At 33.9% G+C, this 25,883-nt stretch overlaps 1 protein-coding gene and 1 long non-coding RNA gene across 10 annotated transcripts in view; one reads left to right on the top strand and one right to left on the bottom strand.

The window, feature by feature from the left end:
• LOC123528611 (prestin-like) overlaps positions 1-25,883 on the top strand; it is a 121,095-nt gene that overhangs the window by 85,800 nt on the left and 9,412 nt on the right. For 5 of the 8 annotated variants that reach the window (XM_053522210.1, XM_053522209.1, XM_053522216.1 and 2 more), the window contains exons 9-18: positions 10,305-10,418; positions 13,698-13,775; positions 15,436-15,531; positions 17,594-17,689; positions 19,566-19,672; positions 20,035-20,104; positions 21,845-22,015; positions 23,285-23,488; positions 24,409-24,463; positions 25,693-25,820. In XM_053522210.1, the coding sequence (XP_053378185.1) occupies positions 10,305-10,418; positions 13,698-13,775; positions 15,436-15,531; positions 17,594-17,689; positions 19,566-19,672; positions 20,035-20,104; positions 21,845-22,015; positions 23,285-23,488; positions 24,409-24,463; positions 25,693-25,820 (1,119 nt within the window). The remainder of the gene's footprint in view (positions 1-10,304; positions 10,419-13,697; positions 13,776-15,435; positions 15,532-17,593; positions 17,690-19,565; positions 19,673-20,034; positions 20,105-21,844; positions 22,016-23,284; positions 23,489-24,408; positions 24,464-25,692; positions 25,821-25,883) is intronic. The other 3 variants (XM_053522211.1, XM_053522212.1, XM_053522213.1) reach the window with 3 other exon arrangements.
• LOC128548002 (uncharacterized) lies at positions 912-9,073 on the bottom strand. Of its 2 annotated transcripts, none has more exons than XR_008366851.1 (6): positions 8,696-9,073; positions 7,977-8,049; positions 7,340-7,640; positions 6,610-6,746; positions 1,863-1,949; positions 912-1,353 (listed from the first exon to the last, which is right to left on the bottom strand). It is a non-coding gene; the product is annotated as an uncharacterized LOC128548002 (long non-coding RNA). The 2 variants fall into 2 exon arrangements; XR_008366852.1 differs by having other exon boundaries at positions 8,969-9,054.

The following is a 25,883-nucleotide window of genomic DNA, read 5'->3' as shown; positions in this document are numbered from 1 at the left end:
ATGAGCCAAAAAAGGAGGCAGTAAAAACAATGGATTTAACCCTTATCATGCTGGATACGATTGATTCTGCCTTTGTGAACAATGTAGGTCATGATCAGCCTGCACATCCGTATAGCCTGATCAAGATCTTCACTGTTTGCATTCAGTCAGTGTGTTTTGGTAGCCATCCCTTTCATTTAATGATAGTGTCCATATTGAAAGATGGACATGTTAATTATAGAAATTTAGCCCGTTAATGGTAAATAATAATTTCTACCATGCTTGTCAGCTATTCAAACCTATGGCAAAAATCTTACATACCAATGATTGACAATAAGAGATAACAAGATATTGTATCTTTAAAAATGCGGGATTAATTTTCTACAGTGTCTATATTGCATTCATACTCATCATAAGTGATTATATAATATTATTTTATGTTTTTCGGTGGTTTATCGAAATATAAGGTGAATTATATCCTGATAAACTCACTGGCCACTCAGTGAAAATTATCAAATCTGATACCCGGATTAATGTCAAAAGTTTACCGAGCGTACTGAAAGCCGGAAACAATATGACGATGACGTCGTTAAAATGACGTCACCTTTGCGATGCTTCCTGATAAAATTTCCCGCAAATTTCGACATTTTATTGAAATAAACACAACAAAAGTAGAGTTTTAGACATAAAATAAACAGAAAAATTGTTGGTATCGATGTAATATCACGGTAATTTCACTCGTGAACACCAAAAGTTGTTATTTTCACTCGTGGCTGCGCCACTCGTGAAAATATCACTTCTGGTGCCCACTCGGTGAAATTATAACGTGATATTACACCGAAACCAACAATTATCCTCTATATATAACAGTGAAGTAGAAGTTAAAATTTTTCCAAATTTTGCTATTATGTAAAATAAAAAATGTTTTTCTTTCTTATTTGGTTATCTACCGGTATTCTAAAATGTGTATCTACTTGAAGTATATGCAATATAAACTAAATGCCCACAGGAAACATGTCGAGCCCACCAGCGGTCAAAAGGACTGGGAGTTCAACACAACACTGTCTAGCTGAGCAAACATTTAAGCCCGTTTATGCGTTGCAAAGTTACAGCCCGGACAATCTCTGAAATGACCTTTGACACCCAAGTGACACAAGAGAAATATAGCTATTCAAATACATTTTCTTTTTAACATCAAATCATCATTGTTAACAATATCCTCTGGAAGTCTGAAGTACATGTACTTTGCCGATTTTAGTATCTGTTGCTTGTGACTCTGTGGACGGACCATCTGGTGACCAGAGGCAATGATTGGGACTAGATTGAATCATGCTGTGGAAGATATAGTTGACAGGAAGGTAGTAAGGAATAAATCTGAAATTGAATATATTAACATTTACTGAATAAATAAACAACAAATATATACAAAAATAATTAACAAAAATTGATTTTCTATAAATGAACCGCACCACGATAAAACGAACATAATGCGTTAGCGACCAGCATCGATCCAGACCAGTCTGCGCATCCGCACAGTCTGGTCAGGATCCATGCTGTTCGCTAACAGTTTCTCTAATTGCAATAGGCTTTGAAAGCAAACAGCATGGATCCTGACCAGACTTCATGAATGCGCAGTCTGGTCTGGATCCATGCTGGTCGCAAAGCCACTATGATGGTTTTCTCATGGCGCGGCTCAAATAATTTATTTATTACGCATAAATTTTGGTTTTCATATGTTACTTTTGCAGATAAACGATATAATGTTATTAAAACACACTGGCTACTTTATTGATCATACATTTACTGGTAGCTATTGAGGATTGTTGATGTTTCCTTGCTTATCTAAGTTATCCGAATGTCAACTTATAACCCTTATACGATACCTATATGAACTGAAGCGTGCCATTTCTCAGGTCCTCACACACCTCGTCTATGCTTACATCAAACACACTATGATCTTCATATTTAATCTGAAAAATAAATGAGACATTATCAGATGCACATATAAACACATATTCAGCATCAGAATGGTTATTCATTACTCAGTTTTACTAGAAATATAATTAACTGATAAATTACTTATTTGAAGTCAATGTATTGGGTACTGAGGTGAAGAAATACATAAACTGTTACTATTTTACAGTAAAAAAACAAATGTCTGATACATCTCAAAATTTGATTAGAATATTTATCCATTAAAAACAACATCAGAATTAAACCATTGTCCCAAGGGAAGTGAGTCTAAACATTATCTGTGTTTATATCTGTCAGTATAATATCTTAATACCAAATGTGCATTATGTTATTGAAAAAAGAGTTTTTTTAAGTTATTAGTGAGGTGAATTCATACAATCATGTTCATTGAAAAATTAACAGATGTGTGGGTATCCAATTTCTTATTATAAGCCTTCTACCATTCAAAGAACATGTACACAAAAAGATGAAAATTAAGGGGAAAATGACAACTTTGTTTAAAAAAAAAGTATCGCTCATCAGTATAGCATTGTTTGTGCTCTTCTATGCAATCAAATCTGTGCAATAGCATAGTAAATCTTCATTAAGCAGCTTTTAATTTTGTCTTTGTAATTTGGCCAAATGTACTAAACAGTTTTCTCTCTTTTACCCGACTGGTAATGACAGGTTTAATTGCATAAAGATAAAAATAAAGGAACCTCTATCATTGTCTTTCATTGTTGTCAGTGAAATTAAACGAACACATGCAATTAGTTAATAAATTTCTGAATTGCCAAAATCACCTTAAATTCTCCTTTGTCGAAAGACAGAATTTTCCCTGAATATGACTTATCATTTCCATTTTCTTCTGTCCAAATATGATAAATTCCTTTTCCTACACATTCCAGAGGGTCAGATATTTGTGATTGTAATTCCTTCTTCTTTAAGAGATGTAATAAATTGATTTTCAGTTCCTCAACTCCTAGCAGTTTCCGGCCTTACTAAATTGTGTTAAGGTTTTATTATGCAGAAATATAGAGTTCTTTAAATTGTTGATTTGTGTTTTTAGATAATTAAGTTTCTCCTTTTTGTTTGACATATTATTTAATTTCTGTTCTATTTCTTTTTCACAATTAGCAATCCCATGCACACTTATGTCTTCTTGTAGTTTTAATGCCTTTGCACTTTTTCTTTCTTCACTTTCAATTTTTTTTCTTTTTCTTTCATTAATTGTTATAATAGATGCCTCATATATTTCTTTTCTTTTATCATTATTTATTTTCTGAACTTGAGTTCTTTCCATTCTTGCTTTTGATATGATTTTGAATTTTTCATTTTGATCTTTTCTCTCAATCCATAGTCCTGTATTATTATTTTGATAAATTATTCTTGATTCTAAATTTTCTATATTAATATTAGGTGCCTTATTGAGTCCTGAATCCAATTTTGCCATAAGCCTTTCAACTGTAATATTATTTTGTGGACAAAATTCAGACTCTTTAATAACATTTTCTGAAGGGTTTTGAAATTTGCCACCTTCAATGTAATCTGCAAAGGTCTTTTTACACTTGTTAATTAAAACTTTTGAAAATCTCTTGACAACATTTTCTATGAAAGCATTGTCTGATGCTACTGAAAGGATTTCATCTGAAATGTGTAGATCACTTTCCGTTTGCGGTCCAACTTCTATTTTCACTTTGTTCATAATGATACTCCTTGGATCATTTACTCCGATACATAAAACATCAATCAACCTTTGATAAAATGAAGCCATTTGTAAAGTACTATAGTCATTCCTCATTGTCATTTTCATGTAAGGTTCTGTTATCACTTTGTAAATTATAGCTAATGCACAGAGCATGTTAATGATTAACTTATTCTTTAATCCTTCAACAATTATCTTCTGAATGAAATTCTGTGAAGTCTTTGTTTGTTGGAGATAATCAATGATGTGTACTCTAAGTAAAAAGATACCTAAAGCATTGTAAAAAAAGGTATTGAAGCGATTACCTCTAAAATTTTCAATAGGTACTTTCTCAAATCCCTTACTTTTAATATAAGCTGTTGCCAATTTTGGATCCCCTGTACCATCTTTGAAAAAAAGCTTTGATGTACTCTTTATTACATTTCCAGTAGATATATCTTTCTTAAGATTTTCACAATTTTCTTTTTCTATTACAATGATTCTTTTTCACAAATGTCTTGAAATTGTAACACAGGATGAACAGAACACTTGTAAGAATTTATTTTCATATTGTTTTCCGTTTGTAGTATCTCGTTTACTTTTTCTTCTGTTGCACATCTATCTGTCATAGAATTCTTTACTTTTTGAAAAAATACTGGGCAATCTGATTCATTACTGACTTGATTAATTTCCGAATGTAAATCACTGATTACATTAACATATGTCTCAGCTTTTGCATCAGGCACTTCTCTTAACGTGCTGTATAAGTCTGTTCCTTCCCAGATATCACTACCCCATAGAAATGTCTTCCCTTTTTAGTAGTTGCATCCCGATGCATTGTTAAGTTTTCACTACTGTTTATAACTTCACTCAACTGATGTTTGGTTAAAATGCCCAACTCAGTTTGAAAATTTCTGACTGTTCTTTCAGATGGAAGATTGCTTGTTTTAACATTTACTAATTTTAACACTTTTGAAATAACTTTCTCAATGTTATTTACTCCTACATTCAAACTTATTAAAATCATAGATACTCCCTTACAATGTCCTTATAGGGCTTGCCTGTGCTTTCAGTCCTACAATCAAATACTCCTGGTTCAGATGTTTTTCTGGTATTTTTTTCATTTTCTCGTTTAATTCATCGATTCTTTCCTTTATTTCTTGTATTTCAAATTTAAAAGTGTTACACTGTGTAGACTTAGTCGACTGATTTCTTTTCAAAATCCTTTTCAGCTCCTTTCTTAATTTACTTATAAGGATGTTTTGTGTTCTGATCCTTAATGACTGCCTCTTAATTCTTTGATTAAGCCTTGACAAATTTATTGATTTTAGTCTTTGTCTAAGCAGCATTACATCATTTGTAAGTTTTCTGATCTTTGTATTTTGTTCAAATATTGTTTTCATTTTTTCAGAACTTTCTTTCCTCTTGGTTTCTTCAATATCTTTTTTAAGTGCACAACTCTCAGGTAGTTTGAAGAATGATGTAAGAAATCTGGTATATTCCACCTCCTGTGTTGAATTTTTCAATCTATTAGCTTTTATTAAAGCCCTTTTCAATTTGCCATAGAGGCTCTTTGCATGTACTTTTCTGGCTGAATTCCAAATTTTGAGCAAATAATTTCATGAACTTTAGCACAATCCTTGTTTGATTTTATAAAGATATTTAGCACCTCTTGGTATGACACAGACATTTTGGCAATTCAAAAGTTTTTTAATGTACCTCAAAAGCTGTATTAAAGTCAAACAAAATATCTTTCTTAATTCTAATATGCATATCTATTTTATTTTCTTTACTGTTTTACAAATTATCTCACTAGCATAAGGATCAGTTTTTCATTTCTCAAACTTTTCACCATTTTACTTTGTGATAATTAATATTACTTTTCACAATTGAAGAATTAGATATGAGTAATTTCATAACCTGCATTAGTGGCAAAACATTCTAAATTAAAAATACCAAATTTTTAAGAAAAAATGTCAAAAATAAACATTCAAATATGAAAATTGGAAGAAGTTACCTTCACCAGAACAAGACTTGCAATGGTTTTATATAAATCAGATATTTCTTTTTAAAATCATAAAAGGAATATCAGGTTGCCATGCATGGCCTGTATACTAGATGTCATTTGTGCTATAAATTATGTATATCACTAAAATGACATCATACATTTCAATATTTGGAAACATTTTTAATAAATAAAATATTTTTGTTGTCATCATGGTGCATTTGTATGTTTGATCAGAGTTGTCAAGAAGACAACACAAATAAAATTTATTTGTAAACTTTGTCCTGGGCAAACTTAATTACTATGTAACATTTTTTTTAGTTCTACAGCAGAAATTTGTAGGTATTCAAAGTATTTAATTTCCAATAATTTTATCATATCACTAATACAGGTTTTAAAATTGAATTTCCCATATATGTTTCAACTTATTAACATGAATACAATCTTTTTACATAATAATGTTAAAAGATATGGCTGCATTCAAAATTCTATATATGTAATAATTTTGATTTTGTTAATTTTGTCAATCTACAACAGTTGTAGACTTAAAAACTAACTATACTGAAACAACACTGTAAACTGTTTTAATTGCTGTCCTTTCTTAACAAAATTAGTATACAAAATTGATTTGTTTCAGATCTTTATCATTCTCTTGAGTCAGCCTTATATTTAAATTGCACTTAATTCTATTGCTCTATTTTAAATTTACCTTTACATGATGATCTGTCTTATCAGTTTATAATATCAGACAGAAAAGTTTAACACTGTTGTTTCAGGTTCAGGTTACTGCTTATTCCTGTGTCATGTGTTTAAATAATTAATTATCAAATAAGTACTATGACAGAGTCAAATTACATCAGTGACTTGTACAGAACTCTGAGTACTTTTTATAAGATTTAAGTGTTGTTGAAGTCAGGGTGAGTATAAAAGCTCTTCTTTGTATAGTCAAACTATAATGAAATGTAATAATATGATACATGCTTCATACCTTTAGTACTTTAAAGCATCACACCACAATATCAGCTCTGCAAGCCACACTATAAGTAGTCGACATGACAATCTCAGCTGTCCACACCACAATATCAGCTGTCCACTCCACAATCTAAGCTGTCAAACGTTCTTTACCTGAAATAAAGTTTTATCTACATACCTAAAACCTAACACCCTTCTTATCTAAAACAATCTATCCTATAATTTATTCAGATTGAAAAAAGAATGTCCCTGTATAAGTTAGCACATGTGGACTTAAAAACCAACTGTACTGAAACTGACATTGTGTACATATTTAATTAAATTATTAGTTATCCTTTCTTAACATAATTAGTATGGAATATTCATTTGTTTTAGATCTTTGGCATTTTATTTGGTTAGCCATATATTTCATTTTCAGTTAATAATTCTACTCTTGAAATGTAGAATACTAAATTTTGAAATTTACCTTTAAAAGATAGTTTTGTCATAATTATGAGAGACATCAGACAGGAATGTTTAACACTGTTGTTTCTGGAGTAAGTTAAAGCTAATTCCTGTGTTACGTTTTTAAATATTCAATTTTCAAATAATCATTACAACTGAGTCAATTGACATCGGTGACTTTCACAGAACTCAGAGTACTTTGCAGAAGATTTAAGTCTTTTTAAATTCAGGGTAAGTATAAAAGCTCTCCTTTGTATAGTCAAACTATAATGAAATGTAATAATATAATACATGCTTTATACCTTTGCTACTTTAAACCATCACACCACAATATCACAGGTGCACACCACAATATGTTGTCAACACCACAATATCAGTAGTCCACACCACAATTTTAGCTGTCCACAGCACAATCTCAGCTGTCCAGGTCACAATCTCAGCTGTCCAAATCCCAATTTCAGATGTCAACACCACAATCTCAGCTGTCCACACCAATCTCAGCTGTCCACACCACAATCTCAGCTGTCCAAGTCACAATCTCAGCTGTCCAAAACACAATCTCAGCTGTTCACACCACAATCTCAGCTGTCCAATGTACTTTACCTGAAATATAGTTTTATCTTCATATCTAAAACTTAAAACCCTTATTACCTAAAACTACCTATCCACCGTTTTAATCTTTATAACGTCCATATTTAAGTTAGTAAAATGGCAGCTTAAAAGGAGGTCAAACGCAAATAGACATTGATATCACATGTATTTTTTATTCTCTTATGTTAACTGTTGAGTATAACAGTAACAATCAGTTTAAAAAATAAAAATAAATCTTGTTTTACAAAGGAGGCAGTCATTTATAAATTCTCTAAAATAGTTTGAATTTACATATCCTTTCAAATGTATAAATCATTTGCCTTAAATATTGAAATGTTATTTTCTTACGTATTTATCCAATAGAGCATTATTTATCCAATGCTGTCAATCATTCAATGTGCCAACAGTGAACACACAGCTTCTGAAATATACAAAGTAATTAATAAAATTAAAAACGTAATTTATCATATGAAACACTCCATTATGTATCTATCTGATGTACCTCCTTTCGGAGACTCTAGTCGTTAGACTCATGTGCCCCCTACCGGTTGTGTATCTAGCCCTTAGTTCGGGATGTACCGGGGCGTCTCCTTGGTATCTCCAAAAAAAATCGTCCAATCTTTACTATGTTGCCAAATGCAGCTCTATTTTTATCCTAATGACACATACAATATTTTAATGTATAAACTTATAACAAAATAAAATCAGGAAAACTGCCCAGCATGTCTCATTTTTTTAAACATAAGAAAAAACATAATACTACAGTAGCCAAATATTACATCCGAAATAAATTTTATCCGAAAGTATAGGTACTCAAGGAAAAACTGCAATACCCTTTTCTAGTACCATAAAACAATTTTCAGTTAAAACATTATGTTAAAATCATCCAACAAACAGATCATAATATGCTGCAGTTTGTATCATCGAACAAAATCAAAATGATTCTATTTTCTAGATGTTTTGAAACAAACTATAACGAGTTGTTGTTGTTGTCGTCTGTCAAACTAACATTTTGATTATTTTGCAAACCAAAAACAAACCATAAATAATTGACCATTCCCACTTACCAACTGCCATTAACAGTATGTTTAGCTTCCATGCGCCACTGGTTTACCTATGAAACCCACATAAATATGCACATTTTGAAGATTCGTGTAAACACAAGTTATGAATAGAGAATGACAGAACAGAACTACACACCTTTAAAATCAATGATTTCAAATGGCTTCGCTAAAAAATCCGGGTTAAATTCAATCTTTGATATCGTAAGTTTGGACTGAACATGTGTTTATAAGTTGACAAATAGTACTTAACAGAATATTTTGAGAAATAAAACTTACCTTTCTGACTGCGAGTGCCGGAACACATCGACGTTGTTAACCGGTGCATACGTAAACAGTTTAGTGCGCGACACATACCGATTATGCGGAAGCGCCTATTTCCTATCGCTACAGTGTGGGGGCAAATACAAGCTAAATTTTGTACAGAATTTATATAGGTATATAATAAATAATCATACAAGCCAGTGAGAGTGATATGGGATATTGTCAGTCTTCAAGCAAAGTAATAAGTCCTGAGGTGCTGGCTGAGGAAAATACTATTTTGGAAGGTTGAAAATATCCTCATGTCACCCAAGTAGGTGAGATATTAACCAAGTTTGAAAGTTAAGGAGTCTTCAAAAACAATTCAAGTTGTTTTTAAACTGGCTATAATAATATATTTAGAGGCGCAAGCCGCGCAAGGACTAAAATAGGTCTATGCCATATATAGAGGGTTGATTGAAAAACTGTCATATCTCGTATTAGGTAAAGAAGGGGTTACTATGGTTTTTCATTCAGTCCACAACATGTCCTCATCGGTACAGGGTTTTGTAAATAAATACCATTTACGTTGTTATCAAAATCATGTTTCCTCATCAAATCATTTGATGGCTAGGGTGTTGGAAATCATAAACACTTGAGGTGTTATTTACAAATAATCAAACTGAAATCACTATCCCAGAAATAAAACATTGTAAGTGAAAAACAGTACTTTTGAGAAAATTGAAAAAAAAAGCAACGTTATATATTATTTTAATGATTTTCTCATAAAAACTGTTTATATTGATATTGCAACCTCATAGTGAAAGCTTTTAAATACTGACAGTTATGATTGTCATATATTTATCAAGCTGAGGTTATTTAAGAAATTGTATATAGTATTGCCTATTTACACTTGTCAGTAGTGAAATGGGGTATCTGCTAGTACTTGTGACCTATTTACTATATAATTGGTGTATCGAAAATCACATAATATGAAATCTTTAAAAGTTGTATGTGGCAGATACAACTTTTCTCTTCAGTGGATTTACTAAAAATAATTGAAAAAATGGTCGTACGTAACAGATACAACCGTATAGTATTAATAAATGTCATCTTTGGTTCAATAAGTAGGGTCACAAAATTATGATTTGATGTTCAGGTTATGGCTCTTTCATTGCAGTTTCCGAAAATGTATAGGTCATAAAATGTTGTAAGTAATAGAATATTTCTGGGAAGTCGAAATGTTGTATTCAAAATAAATACTGTTGACTTACCAAAATTTTTCACAGTGTGAACTTGAAGTAAAATAAACTTTAAGAGCTAGGTTAAATACTTAATCAAATAAAACTAGAACTGTTTGATATGTATTTTTCAGGAATTGGTAGCTTATGGTCTATCAACAGTAGTTTCTTCATTTTTCTCATCTGCTGCACCATCTGCTTCTCTCTCAAGAAGTCTGGTACAAGAAAGAGTTGGAGGCAGAACTCAGGTAAGCACTTTTCTGACTTTGCATCATACAAGTCCAGAAAATATGTACATGTACTTTATTCTCGATATTTTTTTTTCTGTCGTCTGTTGCACCATGTGTTTCTCACTTGCCCCTCCCGTGCGAAAATGGAACAGGAAATCCTGGGATTATCCCAGGAAGTCCCAGGACTATCCTGGGATAATGTCCTGAAAATATCTCAGGAATTCCTGGGATAGTCCTGGGACTTTTCTCGCCATTAAATGGGAATGGGACAATCCCAGGACTTTCCTATGAACAGGAAAAAAACAGGACATCTGAGAATTCCAATCCTGCTATCCTGAGATTTCCTGAAGACAGGACATAAAAGTATAATAATTGTCCTGTTCTCAGGAAATCCCAGGAATCTTGGAGTCAGGATATCCCAGGACAATTGTCCTGTCTTCAGGATATCCCAGGAATTCCTGATGTCAAGAAATTACAGGACAGTTGTCCTGTCTTCAGGAAATCCCAGGAATTCCTGATGACAGGAAATCTCAGGACAATTGTCCTGTCTTCAGGAAACCCCAGAACATGTAATTGAATACCTTGTAAACATGATTTGAAATTCCCTTTGGCGGGAAATACAGTTAACAAATTGACTGTTAAAGTTCAATAGTATTTACAGTAAGAATATAAGGATTATTATTTCCTAATATTAAAAAATATTTTGTAGTTAAAAGGCATACATCATGTACATTGAAACAATATAACCTGTCATAGCAGAAATATTAATTTCTTGGCACATCTTAAATCAAGTCAAATATGTGCACTCATGGCAAAAAAAACCAACAAAAAACTAGGTGAAAGTACTACAATTCAGTGTTAAATCATCAAATTATGAGCTTCATACTGAGCAAAAAACTCTTATCATTCTATGATCTGTTCACTAGAGTGAAACTGTCTTTGATCAAACATGTACATGTAGGTTACCTAAACTGTAGTAACACATTTCACTGATTTTAAAGAAAACTACTTTTCTAAATAACTTATTGTTTTGTAAAATCATTAAATGAAGGACTAGAAGTATTTCTAAAAGTTTATACAGAAATAATTTGCTAACTTACCACAAATTTATAGAAAATATTCCTGTTACGTACACCAACAACACCACAGCACAAGTGCTTAATGATACAGTTTCTCCCAAAACATGGGTCTTCAACACCAGGATGTAATTAACTTATTACACCTTTACAAGATCATGTTTCAAATTAATTACTATCTTTCAATCTGTATCTTTTAGAAAAAGTCCTGTCTTTTTCCTGTGAACAGGACAACTTTTCTATCAAAAGTCCTGTCTTTTAGTGTTAATGTCCTGTCTTCAGGACTTTCTTGCAGCCTTGCTAAAAGAATCCCAGGATAATTCTGGGATTTCCTGAGAACAGGAAAATATTTCTGCATGGGAGCTCATCGATGTGGTTTCAAGCCTCACTCGGGGCATTGAATTCTTCATGTGAGGAAGCAGCCCAGCTGGCTGATGGAAGGTTGGTGGTTCTACCCAGGTGCCCACTCGTGATGAAATAATGCACGGAGGGGCACCTGGGGATCTTCCTCCACCATCAAAGCTGGAATGTCGCCATCTGACTATAATTGTGTCAGTGCGACGTTAAACCCAACAAAATAAATAGAAGTTTCATACAGGAAAGAGGGGGAGGTAGAATGCAAGTTCATATATTGTTCTAAAGGACCTGCACTGTGCGTGTCTTTGTCATGAAGGTTAGTTGAGGAATGCATAGGAGGTAGAACTTTTGTTTTTAGTATGCTACTTTTATTATAAATCCTGACATTTCTTATGAAGAAACTGTGATTCAGATTCACCAAATCTGTCTGTTGTGGAAAACAGGAAGGTTTGACAGAAAACATGATAGTATAATGTCTATCTAACATGTCCTTAATACATTTAGTGTCTATTATTTCTTCTTTGTATCCCCCGAACAACAAAGTTGTAAGGGGGTGGGGTGGGGTGGGGGGGGGGGTGAGTATACTGGTTTCAGGTTGTCTGTCTGTCCATAGTCACAATCTTGTGTGCACCAGCTCTCCTCATCCCCTTGACACAATTTAATGAAATTTCACACAAGTGATCAGTAACAACAGTAGTTGTGCATAGGGTATGTTAGGTTCTTTCCAGGGCTTTTCATAAGGAAATTGGGAAGAGACCTTGGCCTTTCAAATTGGGAAATTTATGTGCGATAATTGTCCATTTTGGGAAAAATAATCAACCAGAAGAAAACACCGAAATTTATCTCCCCTGAAACACGGACTAAAATCCAGGCCATGGAATATAACAGATCAGACTTAACTGGAATGTGTCTCACATGCTTCTGTGCACTGTTAGGATACAGTGCAACAAAAAACAATACCAGACAAATGTATGCTTCCTCTGGCAATACTAAAATGTAAACAAAATCTTAACCATCTGTTGGCATGAATTTGGGAAATCTAACCTTGCATTTTGGGAAATATCTCTGCCACAGTTGGGAAAAAATAGTATTATTTGGATTGGGAAGCGGCCTTATACAGGCCTCTGTTATATAAGGATGAAAAGCCCTGCTTTCAGAAAAAAAAATTGCAGAGTTACGGGACTTTGTTTTTTGTTACTATACTATATAGTTACATAGACACAATCTTGTGCGAACCAACTCTCCTCATCCCCTTGACACAGTTTAATGAACCTTCACACAAGTGATCAGTACCAACCCTAGTTGTGCTTGGTGCATGTTATGTTCTTTTAGATAAATATTCTGCAGAGTTATGGGACTTTGTTTTTTGTTACTATACTATATACATACAGTCTTTATACATACAGTCCGCATAATTATGCAATCTTGTATGTGTCAAATTGCAATGTACTGTGTAATAATAATAATAACGACTTTATTTTATGAGGCTACACATTTGGATTATCCAATCTTCCATGTGGGCCTCGAGTGCGTCATTGCATGTGGGGGGTACATTCATCACCTTTAGTGAAAGCTCTAGTTTTTTTTGGCTCCTGCTTCCTATTTAGAAAAGGAATTTTACTAGATCTGTTTTACTTCCATTTCGTTAATTCTCTCTATTTATCATAAGTTAGAGAGATATACATATAGTACTAAGATGGGGTGAAACAGATAACGTCTTTTTGTTGATTTCTCTGTAGCAGTGGATGCTTCATGCAAAAAAAGATGTAACCCCACCATGTGTGCACTTCACCAAAGAGTTTCCCTCCATCAATGCGAGCTAGTAAATTATTTTATAAACCAGTCAATGTATATAATTTTTCAGGTAGCAGGACTGGTTTCTTGCTGTCTTCTGCTGGTAGTGTTATTGGCTATAGGACCCTACTTCAGAACCTTACCCAATGTAAGTTTATGTCAGGTTAGAGACCCCTGTTTATAAATGCAGTTATTTCTGTAACTGCTCCTTTACAGTTAGAGAAATGGAACCAAGATTATTGTTATTAACTTTGTAGTTTTGAAGTTGTCTACTCCTTTTCTGTTGGATATGAGACGCAGTTTAAAGTATACTGAAACTATTTTCTTGTATCTAAGACAAATTGAAAAATACTTTAGCTGTTAGATATAATACCATAAATTTTACACCATGATGTGGTTGAAAGTTAATTGGAGAACTTTACTGTATTTATTTTCAAGCTGTCAACCATTACATCAAACCTACATATATATAATTTCAGCTTAGGCTAAGCTAAAATTAATTAAGAAACCTCAGCATTCAAAAAAAAAAAAAAAAAAGAAGCCAAATGGTGGGAAAAAAAAGTTTCCTTGTAGGGAATCGAACCCGGGCCACCACAGGCCCACAGCAATAAAACTTTCCAACACTCTTGACCAATACACCATGGAGGAATATGTATATAGCGATTGTTGAATATAAATACAGTGAAACACCGCTCGCTCGAGGTCACAAGGGGATGAGCAAAATGCTCGAGTTATCCATGGTTTCGAGCGACCCAAACATTTGCAGAGGAAACGGTGATGCGTAATAATAACACACTCGTGACATTTTCAAAAAAAAAATCGTATTACAAACGTTATTTATGATAGATCGTAAATGGCACATGTGAAGAAACAGCTAAGACATTTTATTTATTTGAAATACTGTAATCGAATTCGCAATTTTTTTCTCCAAATTAAGATCTCATAATTATCGTCTCATTTTTATGAAAAGGCTATATTATTTCCTTTATTTGCATGCAAACAATTGTTGAATAAAATATTAAGATCTCATACTTATCTTCTCGATCCCGCAAAAAATGTAATAATTAATAACAATTTGGATCAATAAAATTTTTCTTCCACCTTTCATCAATAATTAATCTCATTATCAGATCAAATATACCAACAAACAAACATTTAAGACAGTGGGGGAATAGACCATGCAATTCTCACGGCGTGAGAAAATTTTAAAATAACCGATACATTCTGACTGCCGAAGGTGTGAAAATTTTTGCTCGAGTTTGCCATAAGCAACAAAGAGTAAATTAATACACAGGGACCAGGTGTCATGCTCGAGTGACCGAGTTATCGATGCTCGACCCAGCCATGGTACTTTCACATAGAAAATAGAAGGAAATCGGCCGGGACTACATGAATTGCTCGAGCGAGCCCGGGTGCTCGAGTCATCGATGCTCGAGGGAGCGGTGTTTCACTGTATATACAGTTGTATATAGTTAAGTCAGTTACCTCAAATAAACCGTTACAAGCATTTTTCAATGCAAAAATTAGTAAGAACAACTAATTCTCATGTGTTCCCATAACATATAGTCAGTCAATAATAAAGTTTCGGAGCTTTCTTAAGAAATATACAAATGTAGCATTAATTTCCTGATACCTATTAAAATTATTCTTTTTTTCTTCTTTTTTGTTGTCATATAATTTGGAGGCCAGTGCCTTTAACCTGTATGGTAGTGTCATAAGTTAACTTTACATATGTGGTACTGCCATGAATTTAATTTACATAAGAGTTACTGTCATTAGTTAACTTTACCTATGTGGTACTTTTTCAGTGTGTTATGGCCTCTACAGTTATTGTAGCCCTAGATGGTTTGTTTGCCCAGGTGTTCACTGTACCAGATTTATGGTACAATCGTAGACCTGATTTTGTAAGGACTGCTAACATACAATATTCAGTGTTATTATAACAAATTTCTTGCAGATTTGCTAATTACATTGCAGTTTAGTTAAAAGCTAGTATTTCAATTTCTCCTAACACTTCCACTTCTATTTCAGGGTATTTCTAATACAATATTTTCGCAAGTCAATTCATCAGTAATCTCACATACTGTGAAGTCGTTTAATTTCATGGGCACGAAATATCATGGTTTTGCACAAGACAGCTGTTTCATGGGGATTTAAAATTTTTGGATTTTGACCTTTGAACATAAAATGAATGGGAATTTTGCTGCTTCATTGGGATTTAATTTTGTATATTAAATCAACCTCGAAATCTATGAAAATTTGTCTCCAACAAAATAAATGTTTTTACAGTATTCTTTTTCAGTGCACAATTAACATTCTCACTTGACTATTCACTTTTACTCACTTTTATTCAGTTTTCTGCGTCTTCCCTTCTGCTACACTATTTGAGAGCAAATTGTGTCAGATCGCTCTGTGTCTGTACTAGTAGAGGATGAATTATGTGCCCTGTGTGGCTACATTTGAACTATGTAAAGCGCCTTTGAACGTGAAATTGATCATGTAATTAATATACTTCTTATCTTTAAGGTTTTAATACTTGGGACAACATGAATATGAAACCTTGCCAAAACTTGGTTTTTCATTTTCCATCTCCTCAACCTTTGGGACAACATGAATAACAAACCTTGCCAAAGCTTGCTTTCTAATTCTCCACTGTACCCACGACCCTTGGGGAAACTTTACCAAAACTTGGTTTCTCGTTTTCCTTTGTCCCCACAATGGTTGGGACAAGATGGATAAGAAACCTTGCCAAAGCTTGGTTTCTCATTTTCCTTTGTCCCCACAATGATTGGGACAACATGGTTAAGAAACTTTGCCAAAACTTGTTTTTTTATTCTGCACTATTCCCACAACACTTGGGACAACATTGATAAGAAACCTTGTAAAAGCTTAATTTCTTAATCCCCACTGTCTGTTTGGTAGGGAAAACCCGTTCTTACCCAGGCAGAGATATAACATCATAATGATTTCACTCTTAAGGGAGGTTATGTGCTCTTTTATCAAACAAATCTATGCTAATGTTTTGTCTCCTGTTTTATAACCTCACACCATATAATAGAGAGATTGATATTAGTGATTTGTATCTTTACATAGGATATAGTCCTAAAATGAATTGATTGGTTAGGTTAACATGTCTAAGATTTGTAGTTTGGTTAAGTAGGTCTATTTTGGAGGGAGTGGGGATAGCAAGTCGGGAATGGTAAATTGATAGTTACTAAGATCAGAAACTAGAATTGTTAAGTGTTACAGCTAACAAATAGAAGCATAACAGATCGTTTTGATAAATAAGGTGTCTGTTTGAATTTATTCCCCTTTAAAACTGTTTTATTGCTTACTTTTGAAAATTTTACAAAATTGAAAAAAAAATTTGGGTAGAGTTTTTTAAGCAAGGTAGGATGAGGCTACCCTAAACAAACAATTTTATTTTAGGCTTAAACATTGGAAGAGTCAAACATACAGAACATTAAAATTTTGTTTGAACTTATATGTAGCATTTTTCTAAAACACCCATGAACTGTAATTTGATGTCCAAAACTTGTAAAATATGTATCAAACCAATTTGTTATTTTATCAGATCTTTTGTGGCAGAACATTACTGTCATAGAAAGGAGTTTCCTATACTGAGTGTGTTCATGGATTTGTGTATTAATCTCAATTTCTCTATTATCTAATACATTTAACCCTTACCATGCTGGACATGATTGATTCTGCCTTTGCGACCAATGTAGATCATGATCAGCCTGCACATCCATGCAGTCTGATCATGATCTGCACTGTTCATCATGCAATCTCTATCTTTTTGTTAAGCATCCCTTTTAATAGTTAATGGTACTGTCCAGATTGAAAGATGGACAAGTTCATTACAGAAATTTAGTAGAGTAAGGGTTAATAACTACCCCCTGATAAATATAAACAGTTTAGAGAGGTGAAGGAATATAGTTAGTTAACATATACCTCTGTTTGTAGTGCGTGCTAGCCTCTATCATCATAGTTGCTCTCCGAGGAATGTTTCTACAAGTCCTTGACCTTAAAAAACTTTGGCATGTTTCATTGATAGACTTTGTAAGTAAAGTTTCTTTCTAAATTACTTTATTCGGTGTTTGATAAAATTACTTTTATATGTTAATTGATAAGAAGGAATGAAAAGCAAAATTCGAAGTTATATACAGTAAAACTTGTTTCTGACAAATACTGTGAAATCATTTAATTTCGTCCGCACGAAATTTCGTGGTTTTGGCCAAAACGGCTGTTTCATGGGGACGTAAATTCGTGGATTTTCAATTTTTGTTAAAAAAAAAAAATCATAATTTCCACAGGAATAGACCTACTAGTACTTCTGTCCTTACATGTGAAACCTACATGTGTCAAACAGCGCTACCATGGTTACCGACTTGCAGTCTTCGCCGCGGGAGATTAGCAAGTAATCATGTGCCAATTAGCGACCGTGTTATCTATAATTATATGACCACTAATTTGCAAAACTTTTTAGAATTGTGAAATATTCAATAAGAAAAGTCAGCGCCAATAAAAAAGTGACAAAACCGTAGCACCTTGCACAATTAGCATTCATAATCAAACAAATATAAAATTGATCATTTGATTGACTCGCTCTAGTTATTGTACTGCAAATTAAAACAAACTAGAAAATCTATAATAGATTTAAATAATTTTGTTTTTATTCCGTAGTACTAGTATAACCATAGTAATCCTTACATAAACTATTATAAACTGGTCTGACTTTTTTTTTTTTTGACAAAATGAATGGCACGTCTGCATCTAAAATTATAAGCATGTGTTATTTCATGCCGAGAAACTTGTAATTTGAATTAACCATTAATGCATCGGACGCAAATCTAGCAATTAATTTATAATATTTAATAGTTCCAAAGTATTTTACAACATGTCAATAAAAATAAAGGCTAGTGTCTTAACATCGCAATAGCGGGGCCGAAAAAAATCAAATAACATTCGTATTATAGTGTGGTTGGCATGTGACGCTATGTCAAACTTCTATTTTTAGTATCTACTTTTACTTTGACATGCATGTCATAAACAAACCACTGGTACATTTCTAAATAAAATAGTCGGTTTTGTTTCCACGCATACCTAAGTTTATCGTTGATAGAGCCTAATTACACAAAAACTGCAGGTTAGTACTGCTGCATGCATACAACTACGGATCAGATCGAACGGCTGTGGTGTCTTTCTTGGCGACTTTGCGTACAATTAAAAATATCATGGGCACAATTTGTTCATTGGGACTTAAATTTGTGGTTGAGCTCAACCACGAAATCCACGAAAAATGAATCCCCCACGAATAATAATGATTTCACAGTATTTAAGCACAGTCAGACCTTTATTAAGCAGCCAGTGGAGGAAGCAATACCATTTAGCTACAAAAGGCAGGTGGATGCTTAAGACGAGTTCCAATTAGAACGAAAAGTCAGTTTGGGAAGTTAACTGACTGGCTTTTTAAGGCAAGTGGCTGCTAAATGCTGGTGGCTGCTAAGGCAGGTTCATCTGTAAAATGATATAATGTTGCAGCAGAAGTTTGCTTTTCCAAGTGAGGTTGACTGGATGATTTGAAGATTCTTTCTTCTGGCTATCTTAGTTTTCTTTATCTCAGTTTTGCTCAAGTCCCTGACTGAAAAATATTTTATCCCAATTTTTTTATCAGTTTACATACTTGTACATATTTGTACAAAGTTTTTTCTGTTCATATACTACATTACAAATCAGCTGTTTTATGCTTTGTTTTAAAATTTATTACACACATACATATGAAGTAAAATACCTGTTACCATGGGAACACATATTTTTAATTCAAGAAGAAATAATTTCCATATTTTTCTTAAAATGAGAATTGTCAATCCAAAAGTTAGATTAATTGATATAATTTACAAAATAGACGTAATTTGCTATTTTTAACATTTTCTAGTTTGTATGGATAGTGGCCTTTCTAGCCACAGTGTTATTGGATGTTGACCTTGGACTTGGTGCTGCTGTCATTTTTAACATTGTCACTGTGGTAGTGAGAAGCCAAAGGTTGGTATTTAAAGGTAGCTTAACCCTTGTAGAAAGACAAATTGCCCATAAGAAATGTATTTGTCAAGATGAGGAGTGGTCACTTCTTTCCAGTGTAGCTGAAGTAATTGCTGTTCTAACTCTCTTGTTATTTTCAAGCAGTGCTAAGAGTTTTGTGTGTGAAAAATCCATTTAGATGGATTGTTAAATTTTTCTGTTTTATCCATTTGCCAGCCAGTGCCTTTAAAAATAGCAATAAAGTTGAAAACTGTTGTGTTTGAGTATTTAAACACAATACAAAATATGACATCCTTAGATTGCCATAATGTTAAGTTTGATTTAATTTTAACTCAGTGGATTGTTTCTTACATATATTTTTATAGACCATATGGGTGTGTTTTGGGACAGATGCCAGGAACTGATTTATACAGAGACATGCATATTTATCAAGAGGTATTTATGAACGTTCTTTTATTAGCTCACCTTAACTTTGTTCAGGTTGGGCTGTTAGTACCATAAACACTCAGATATATTATGCTAGCATGTATATTACACATCCCCGGCATATGTGGATGATATTTTAACTTCTCCATCTTCTCCTCGGAAAACTACTGGTCAGAATTACACCAGACTTGGTCTATATCATCCTGGGAAGGTCTATAGCATCCTGGGAAGGTCTATAATAGCATCCTGGGAAGGTCTATAGCATCCTGGGAAGTGGGAAGGTCTATAATATCCTGGGAAGGTCCTCTCTCTAGTTTGTTGAATTATAGGGCTGCTAGAGCTAAAAAAGGAAAAGCTTGAAACAACTGATGTGTCTTGTGCAACACAGAACCCTAGCTCAAAGGTCAAGATCACACTTCGAGTTCAAAGGTCCGTAGTGTTTTTTCCTGTCTGGTCCATAATGCTGTCATCCTTGAAGGCATTTTAAAATCACTCAGCACACCTGTATCCCATATTAAGACATGTCTTTCATAACACCCAGACATCTAGTCCAAAGGTCAAAGTCACACTAAGAGCTCAGTGGTCAATAGGATTTTTTTCTGTTCGGTCCATATTTCTGTCATTGTTGAAATTACTTGACACAAATGTATTCTGTAATGAGACAATGTGTCATATGCAACACCCAGTCCTCTAGATCAAAGGTCAAGGTCACACATGGAGGTCAAAAGTTCAATAGGGTTTTTGCCTGACTGTGGTCCATAACTGTACCCTCCATGAAGGGATTTGAAAATTTTTTGCATAAATATCCTCATAATGGGATGACTTGTCATGTAAAATACCCAGACCCCTAGTTCAAAGATCAAGGTCAAACTCAAAAGGTCATGCACTTTTTCAGAAGTAGACTCTTGTTTGGGCATTATATGGGTATCATTCCCTTCCTAAATTAGTTTGTGAGGGCCTCTGTTGCCGAGTGGTTACGGTCACTGACTTCAAATCACTTGACCCTTATCGATGTGGGTTCAAGCCTAACTCGGAGCGTTGAATTCTTCATGCGAGGAAGCCATCCAGCCGGCTTACGGAAGGTTGGTGGTTTTACCCAGGTGCCCGCTCGTGATGAAATAATGCACGGAGGGGCACCTGGGTCTACCTCCACAATCAAAGCTGGAAAGTCGCCATATGACCTATAACTGTGTCGGTGCACCCCTCCCCCCCTCCCCCACCCCCCACCCCGCCAAAAAATTGGTTTAAGCCGAGAATTCCTTAGGTAACAAAATGTACATGGCATTTTAGAGACTGTTCTTTACTTGGAATGTTATTGTTGCAAATGATTATTTTTCAGGAACGATTTTTGATGGTACTGATAGGTTTAAAAGGACTAGTATACATTCTGTAAACATGAATAAAAATATTTGTTTCAAATAATGTGAAATTTCCCTCTTAGAAGGTATTGGTACCAGTCATAAAAAGTTGTCTAGTGTACTGACTCACATATGATATTCTCAAGTCTGTATTAAATAGCCAATCCAGGGAGTGACAAAATTGGGTTTCTTAAAGCAGGTGGCTGCTTAATACAAATGGAGGATAATTGAGCAAAAAGTCATTTTGGAAATCAAGCTTACTGCCTGCTTTAGGCAAGTGGCTGCTTAATTCATATGGCTGCTAAGGCAAGTTCAGCTTTACTGTAGAACTGAGATAGATTACTACATGAAAATAGGTGAAAATTTGAGCATATTCCATATCTATTTTCAGGCGAAAGAGATCCCAGGAATTAGAATATTCAGATTTGAGCATTCTTTGTTCTTTGTGAACACAGAACACTTTAAAACACTCCTATTTAAGAAAACTGCCAACCCTAGAAAACTGAAAATTGCTCAAAGAAAGAGGATGACAGAGAAAGAAAAGCTGAAGGATAAAAAACAGGTATGCATTAGATTTATTAGTGCTTCCTTGATTTTCAACATTAACCCTTAGTCTGCTGGCAGCAAGTGATTCTGCCTTTGCGACCAGTGCAGACCAAGATCAGCTTGCACATCTGTGCAGTCTGATCATGATCTGCACTGTTCGCCATTCAGTCAGTTTCTTTTGGTAAGCACCCCTTTCAACAGTTAATGGTACTGTCCGAATTGAAAGATGGACAAGTTCATTGTAGAAATTTAGCAGGGTAAGGGTTGAAATGACTTTTCCTACCCAAGCTTGAATTAAATAATGGTGCTTGATTTTGTAAGATTTGATTTTACTACCAGTAATACTTTCAGCTGAACTAATTGAAGATTTTTAATTAGCAGAGCTTTTGTTGTCACCCTTTTTTCATCATCTGCATCCAGGTCTTGGACATTTTTAATGCAAAGTTTCTTAACTACAAGGCTAAATGCTTTTAATACCTTAAGCATCATGAAGTGACCTCACAGGGAGGGATGCTTAATTGGTCTATTTTCATAATTGATCATTATAAATAATTGGGGTTTTTGATCAATCATCGATTATTAATCGAATCGTTTTTTATGACGTGAGATCATAATTTATATACAGATCACTACTTGCTAATGTGGCATCTTTGTATGTTTATTTGTCTATGTGGCAGTAAAAGTTTAAGCATGTTTTGAGCAACTTGTTTTATTAATCAAAGAAAATATAACATGAAATCATGAATACTAACTTCAAGACTTAAAAAAATGAGTTAAAATCAGATGTAATGAAATTATGCAAGGTAAGTTCTTTTTGAATAGTCAAAAGAGAATGTATCTAAGTTTATGTAATACAAATCCCTACTGCTTAGTTTCACAAAACAAAGTGTCAGAGATGTAATCACGTATCTGAAGTAGGCAGAGCTTAATTTTGGCCAAATTATGCCCCCTTCCTGGTCAAAAACTAATGGAAATATTGAATGAAACCTCACACATTTATTTGGGTTTCTAAAACTAGCTCATAGCATCAAGTCCCATAAATTTGACATGTATTTTGCAAAATAATGTCCCCTTTTTAACTTAACTTCTTGTTAAAATTTTGCATGCAAGTTACAATCTCCAAAACTAATGCAGATACTGGATTGAATCTCGATAGATATTCTAACATTTAGGGTAATATTCCTGCTTCAGGGACAATAATTCAAATGGCCGCGCATTGGCTGTCTTACGGACAGCTCTTGTATTTTCTTGATGTAAAATGTTTTTTTGTTTTTTTTCTTTTTAGGATGAATCAATTATTATTGATCGACAAGATTCTACAAATGAAGCCGCTCAAGTACAGCTGCAATCAAAGTCAGGAGAGGTCAAGGTCATGGTAGTAGCAGACAGCAAACCAAAATGTCCACAAGAAGTTGACTTTCACACAATTATTCTAGACTGTTCACCATGGAGTTTCGTTGATTCAATGGGAGTGAAAGTATTAGCTGCTGTAAGTTTGGTGTAGATGTTAGATGTCACATAGGTAACAATAATAAACACCAGTAAAAATGTTCAGGGGGCCTCTGTGGCCGCGTGGTTAAGGTTGCTGATTTGAATCACTTGCCCCTCACTGATGACAGTTCAAACCTCAATCTGGGTGTTGAATTCTTCATGTGAGGAAGCCATCCAGCTGGCTTATGGAAGGTCGGTGGTTCTACCTAGGTGCCTGCCCATAATGAAAATAATGCATGGAGGGGCACCTGGGGTCTTTCTCTACCATCAAAGCTGTAAAGTGTCAAACCCAACAAAAACAAAGAACAAAGAAAGTTTTCTGATGAATTTTATCAAGTTGCTTGCTAGAAGTAAATGTACATGTTTTGAATTTCAGAATTTTAACATGTACACCTAAGATTTGAATTTGAAATTTTACACTTCATACATTGAAATAAGAATAAAATCCTACATAATTATACACCTATTCATACAAGTACAAAATCAAAACTCCTGTGTTAAGGGTGATTTTGGAATGTTGCAAAGGAAAGAATGTAGCCTTTCCAAAGTTTTAGTAAAATAGCTGTTTCATAAAAATTTTAATGTCAAAAACATTAGTTTTACATTTGCTGCGAAAAATGCTAATTTCTCGTTAGAAGCAAATCAGTGTTGAAAAAAGTAGTTGTTTTAATAGAAGAAGTCAATTATTTCTATGACATGTGCACACTATGTTTGACTTTTGTCCCAGATAGAGTAGGTAGAGTTGATGTTTCTGTTTAAGTAATAACAGCTTTCAAGGACCCCACATTACAAAGTGAAAAGACTATTTTATTACAAATCAAAATGACATATTTAAACATGGTAATACGAGTTCAAAACCAGGTCTTGTAAATTGTCTAAATTATGATGTTTTGAGAGATAAAATTAATTTTATTTCAGGTAATATGTGAATACAAATCAGTAGGAATAAATGTGATTCTGGCAAATTGTAAAGGTAAGATGCTGCTACATTAGGAATAAATCAGTGATTCTGGCAAATTGTAAAGGTAAGATACTGCTACAGTAGGAATAAAATGTGATTCTGGCAAATTGTAAAGGTAAGATACTGCTACAGTAGGAATAAATGTGATTCTGGCAAATTGTAAAGGTGAGACACTGCTACAGTAGGAATAAATGCGATTCTGGTAAATTGTGAAGGTAAGATACTGCTAACAACTATTCTAGGGGGAAAACAAATGCCTGGCCAGTTTGTACTTGACAGTCTCTTGGATATTTTCTTTTATTATACCTCAAGATGCGTAGTGTATGTAGGCTATAATTGATTCACACATGTATGTATGATTGTTGGTCTATCCATCCATTATGACCACTGCATATCTTTTTAAATGCTGGAATGATTTTCATAAAACTGGCACCAGTTACTAACCTCCTGAAGACGACTTGCAGTGTACAACAAAGGTCACTAAGTCAAAGTTAAGGTCATACTTGAAGGTCAAAGGTTTTGATCGCAACATTACTTTTCTCTTTATCAAATTGGCATCACCTTAAGTGATAGCTCTGGTTACCTTAGGACTCTTTGTTATGTTAATTCATCATTTTTGACCATTTTTCACATTTTCCAACATGATTTATTAAGCATTTGGCAATTTTGCTGGACTGCAATTTTTTGTAAAGCACGGTTGTTTTTGTCAAAAGTTGTTACATATGTTAGTTTCTGTTTGAACTAAATCTCAAAGTCTTGGCACATTTTCAGAAATTAATTAGTTAATTAAACTGTAATTTCATGGGTGTTTGACAAAGAGTCAAAACTGTGCTGTCTGGGTAGTAGGCAAAGCTTTAGAACTTCTCCAAAATGATCATAATATGACGTTCAAACCAAGATTGATTTATCCTATTTAAGGCAAAAGTTTCTTCTTTAGCATATGTAGTTGACAAAAGTCTCTACCGGGAAACAATTTCTTTCCTGTCCATCCTATGGCAGGTGTCATATTTACCTCCCCAGCTTCCAGTCTTGGCTAATACTGCTAGAAACTCTGCCAATTTAAGTAAATTACCAAGCACTGAACACTCATCTGAATTGAACAGGATTGCTGGCATACTAACCACTGATCTCTGACTACCTTATTTTGCCACTGACCACCTTACTTCACAAATAAGCATGTGAGTATGTAAAGTGTTTGTATATGTGATAAAATAAGATTGAAGTATTGAGTTCTTTTTTAGGTGGTATAAGAGACATGTTTGAGAAGACGAAGTTTTACGACACTGTTGACCATTCCAACATCTATGTATCAGTACATGACGCAGTTCTCCATGCCTTACACATTGAATCTCCGGACTTCACAGATCAGGTTGGATTTATCATCAAGACAATCATTTTGTTTCACACATACAATAACTTTCTGTGGCTTTAT

The sequence above is a fragment of the Mercenaria mercenaria genome, chromosome 13 (assembly GCF_021730395.1).
Source record: "Mercenaria mercenaria strain notata chromosome 13, MADL_Memer_1, whole genome shotgun sequence".
NCBI lineage: Eukaryota > Metazoa > Mollusca > Bivalvia > Venerida > Veneridae > Mercenaria > Mercenaria mercenaria.
The sequence above is the reverse complement of the archived record's forward strand: the minus strand, read 5'-3'. Positions and strand labels throughout refer to the sequence as shown.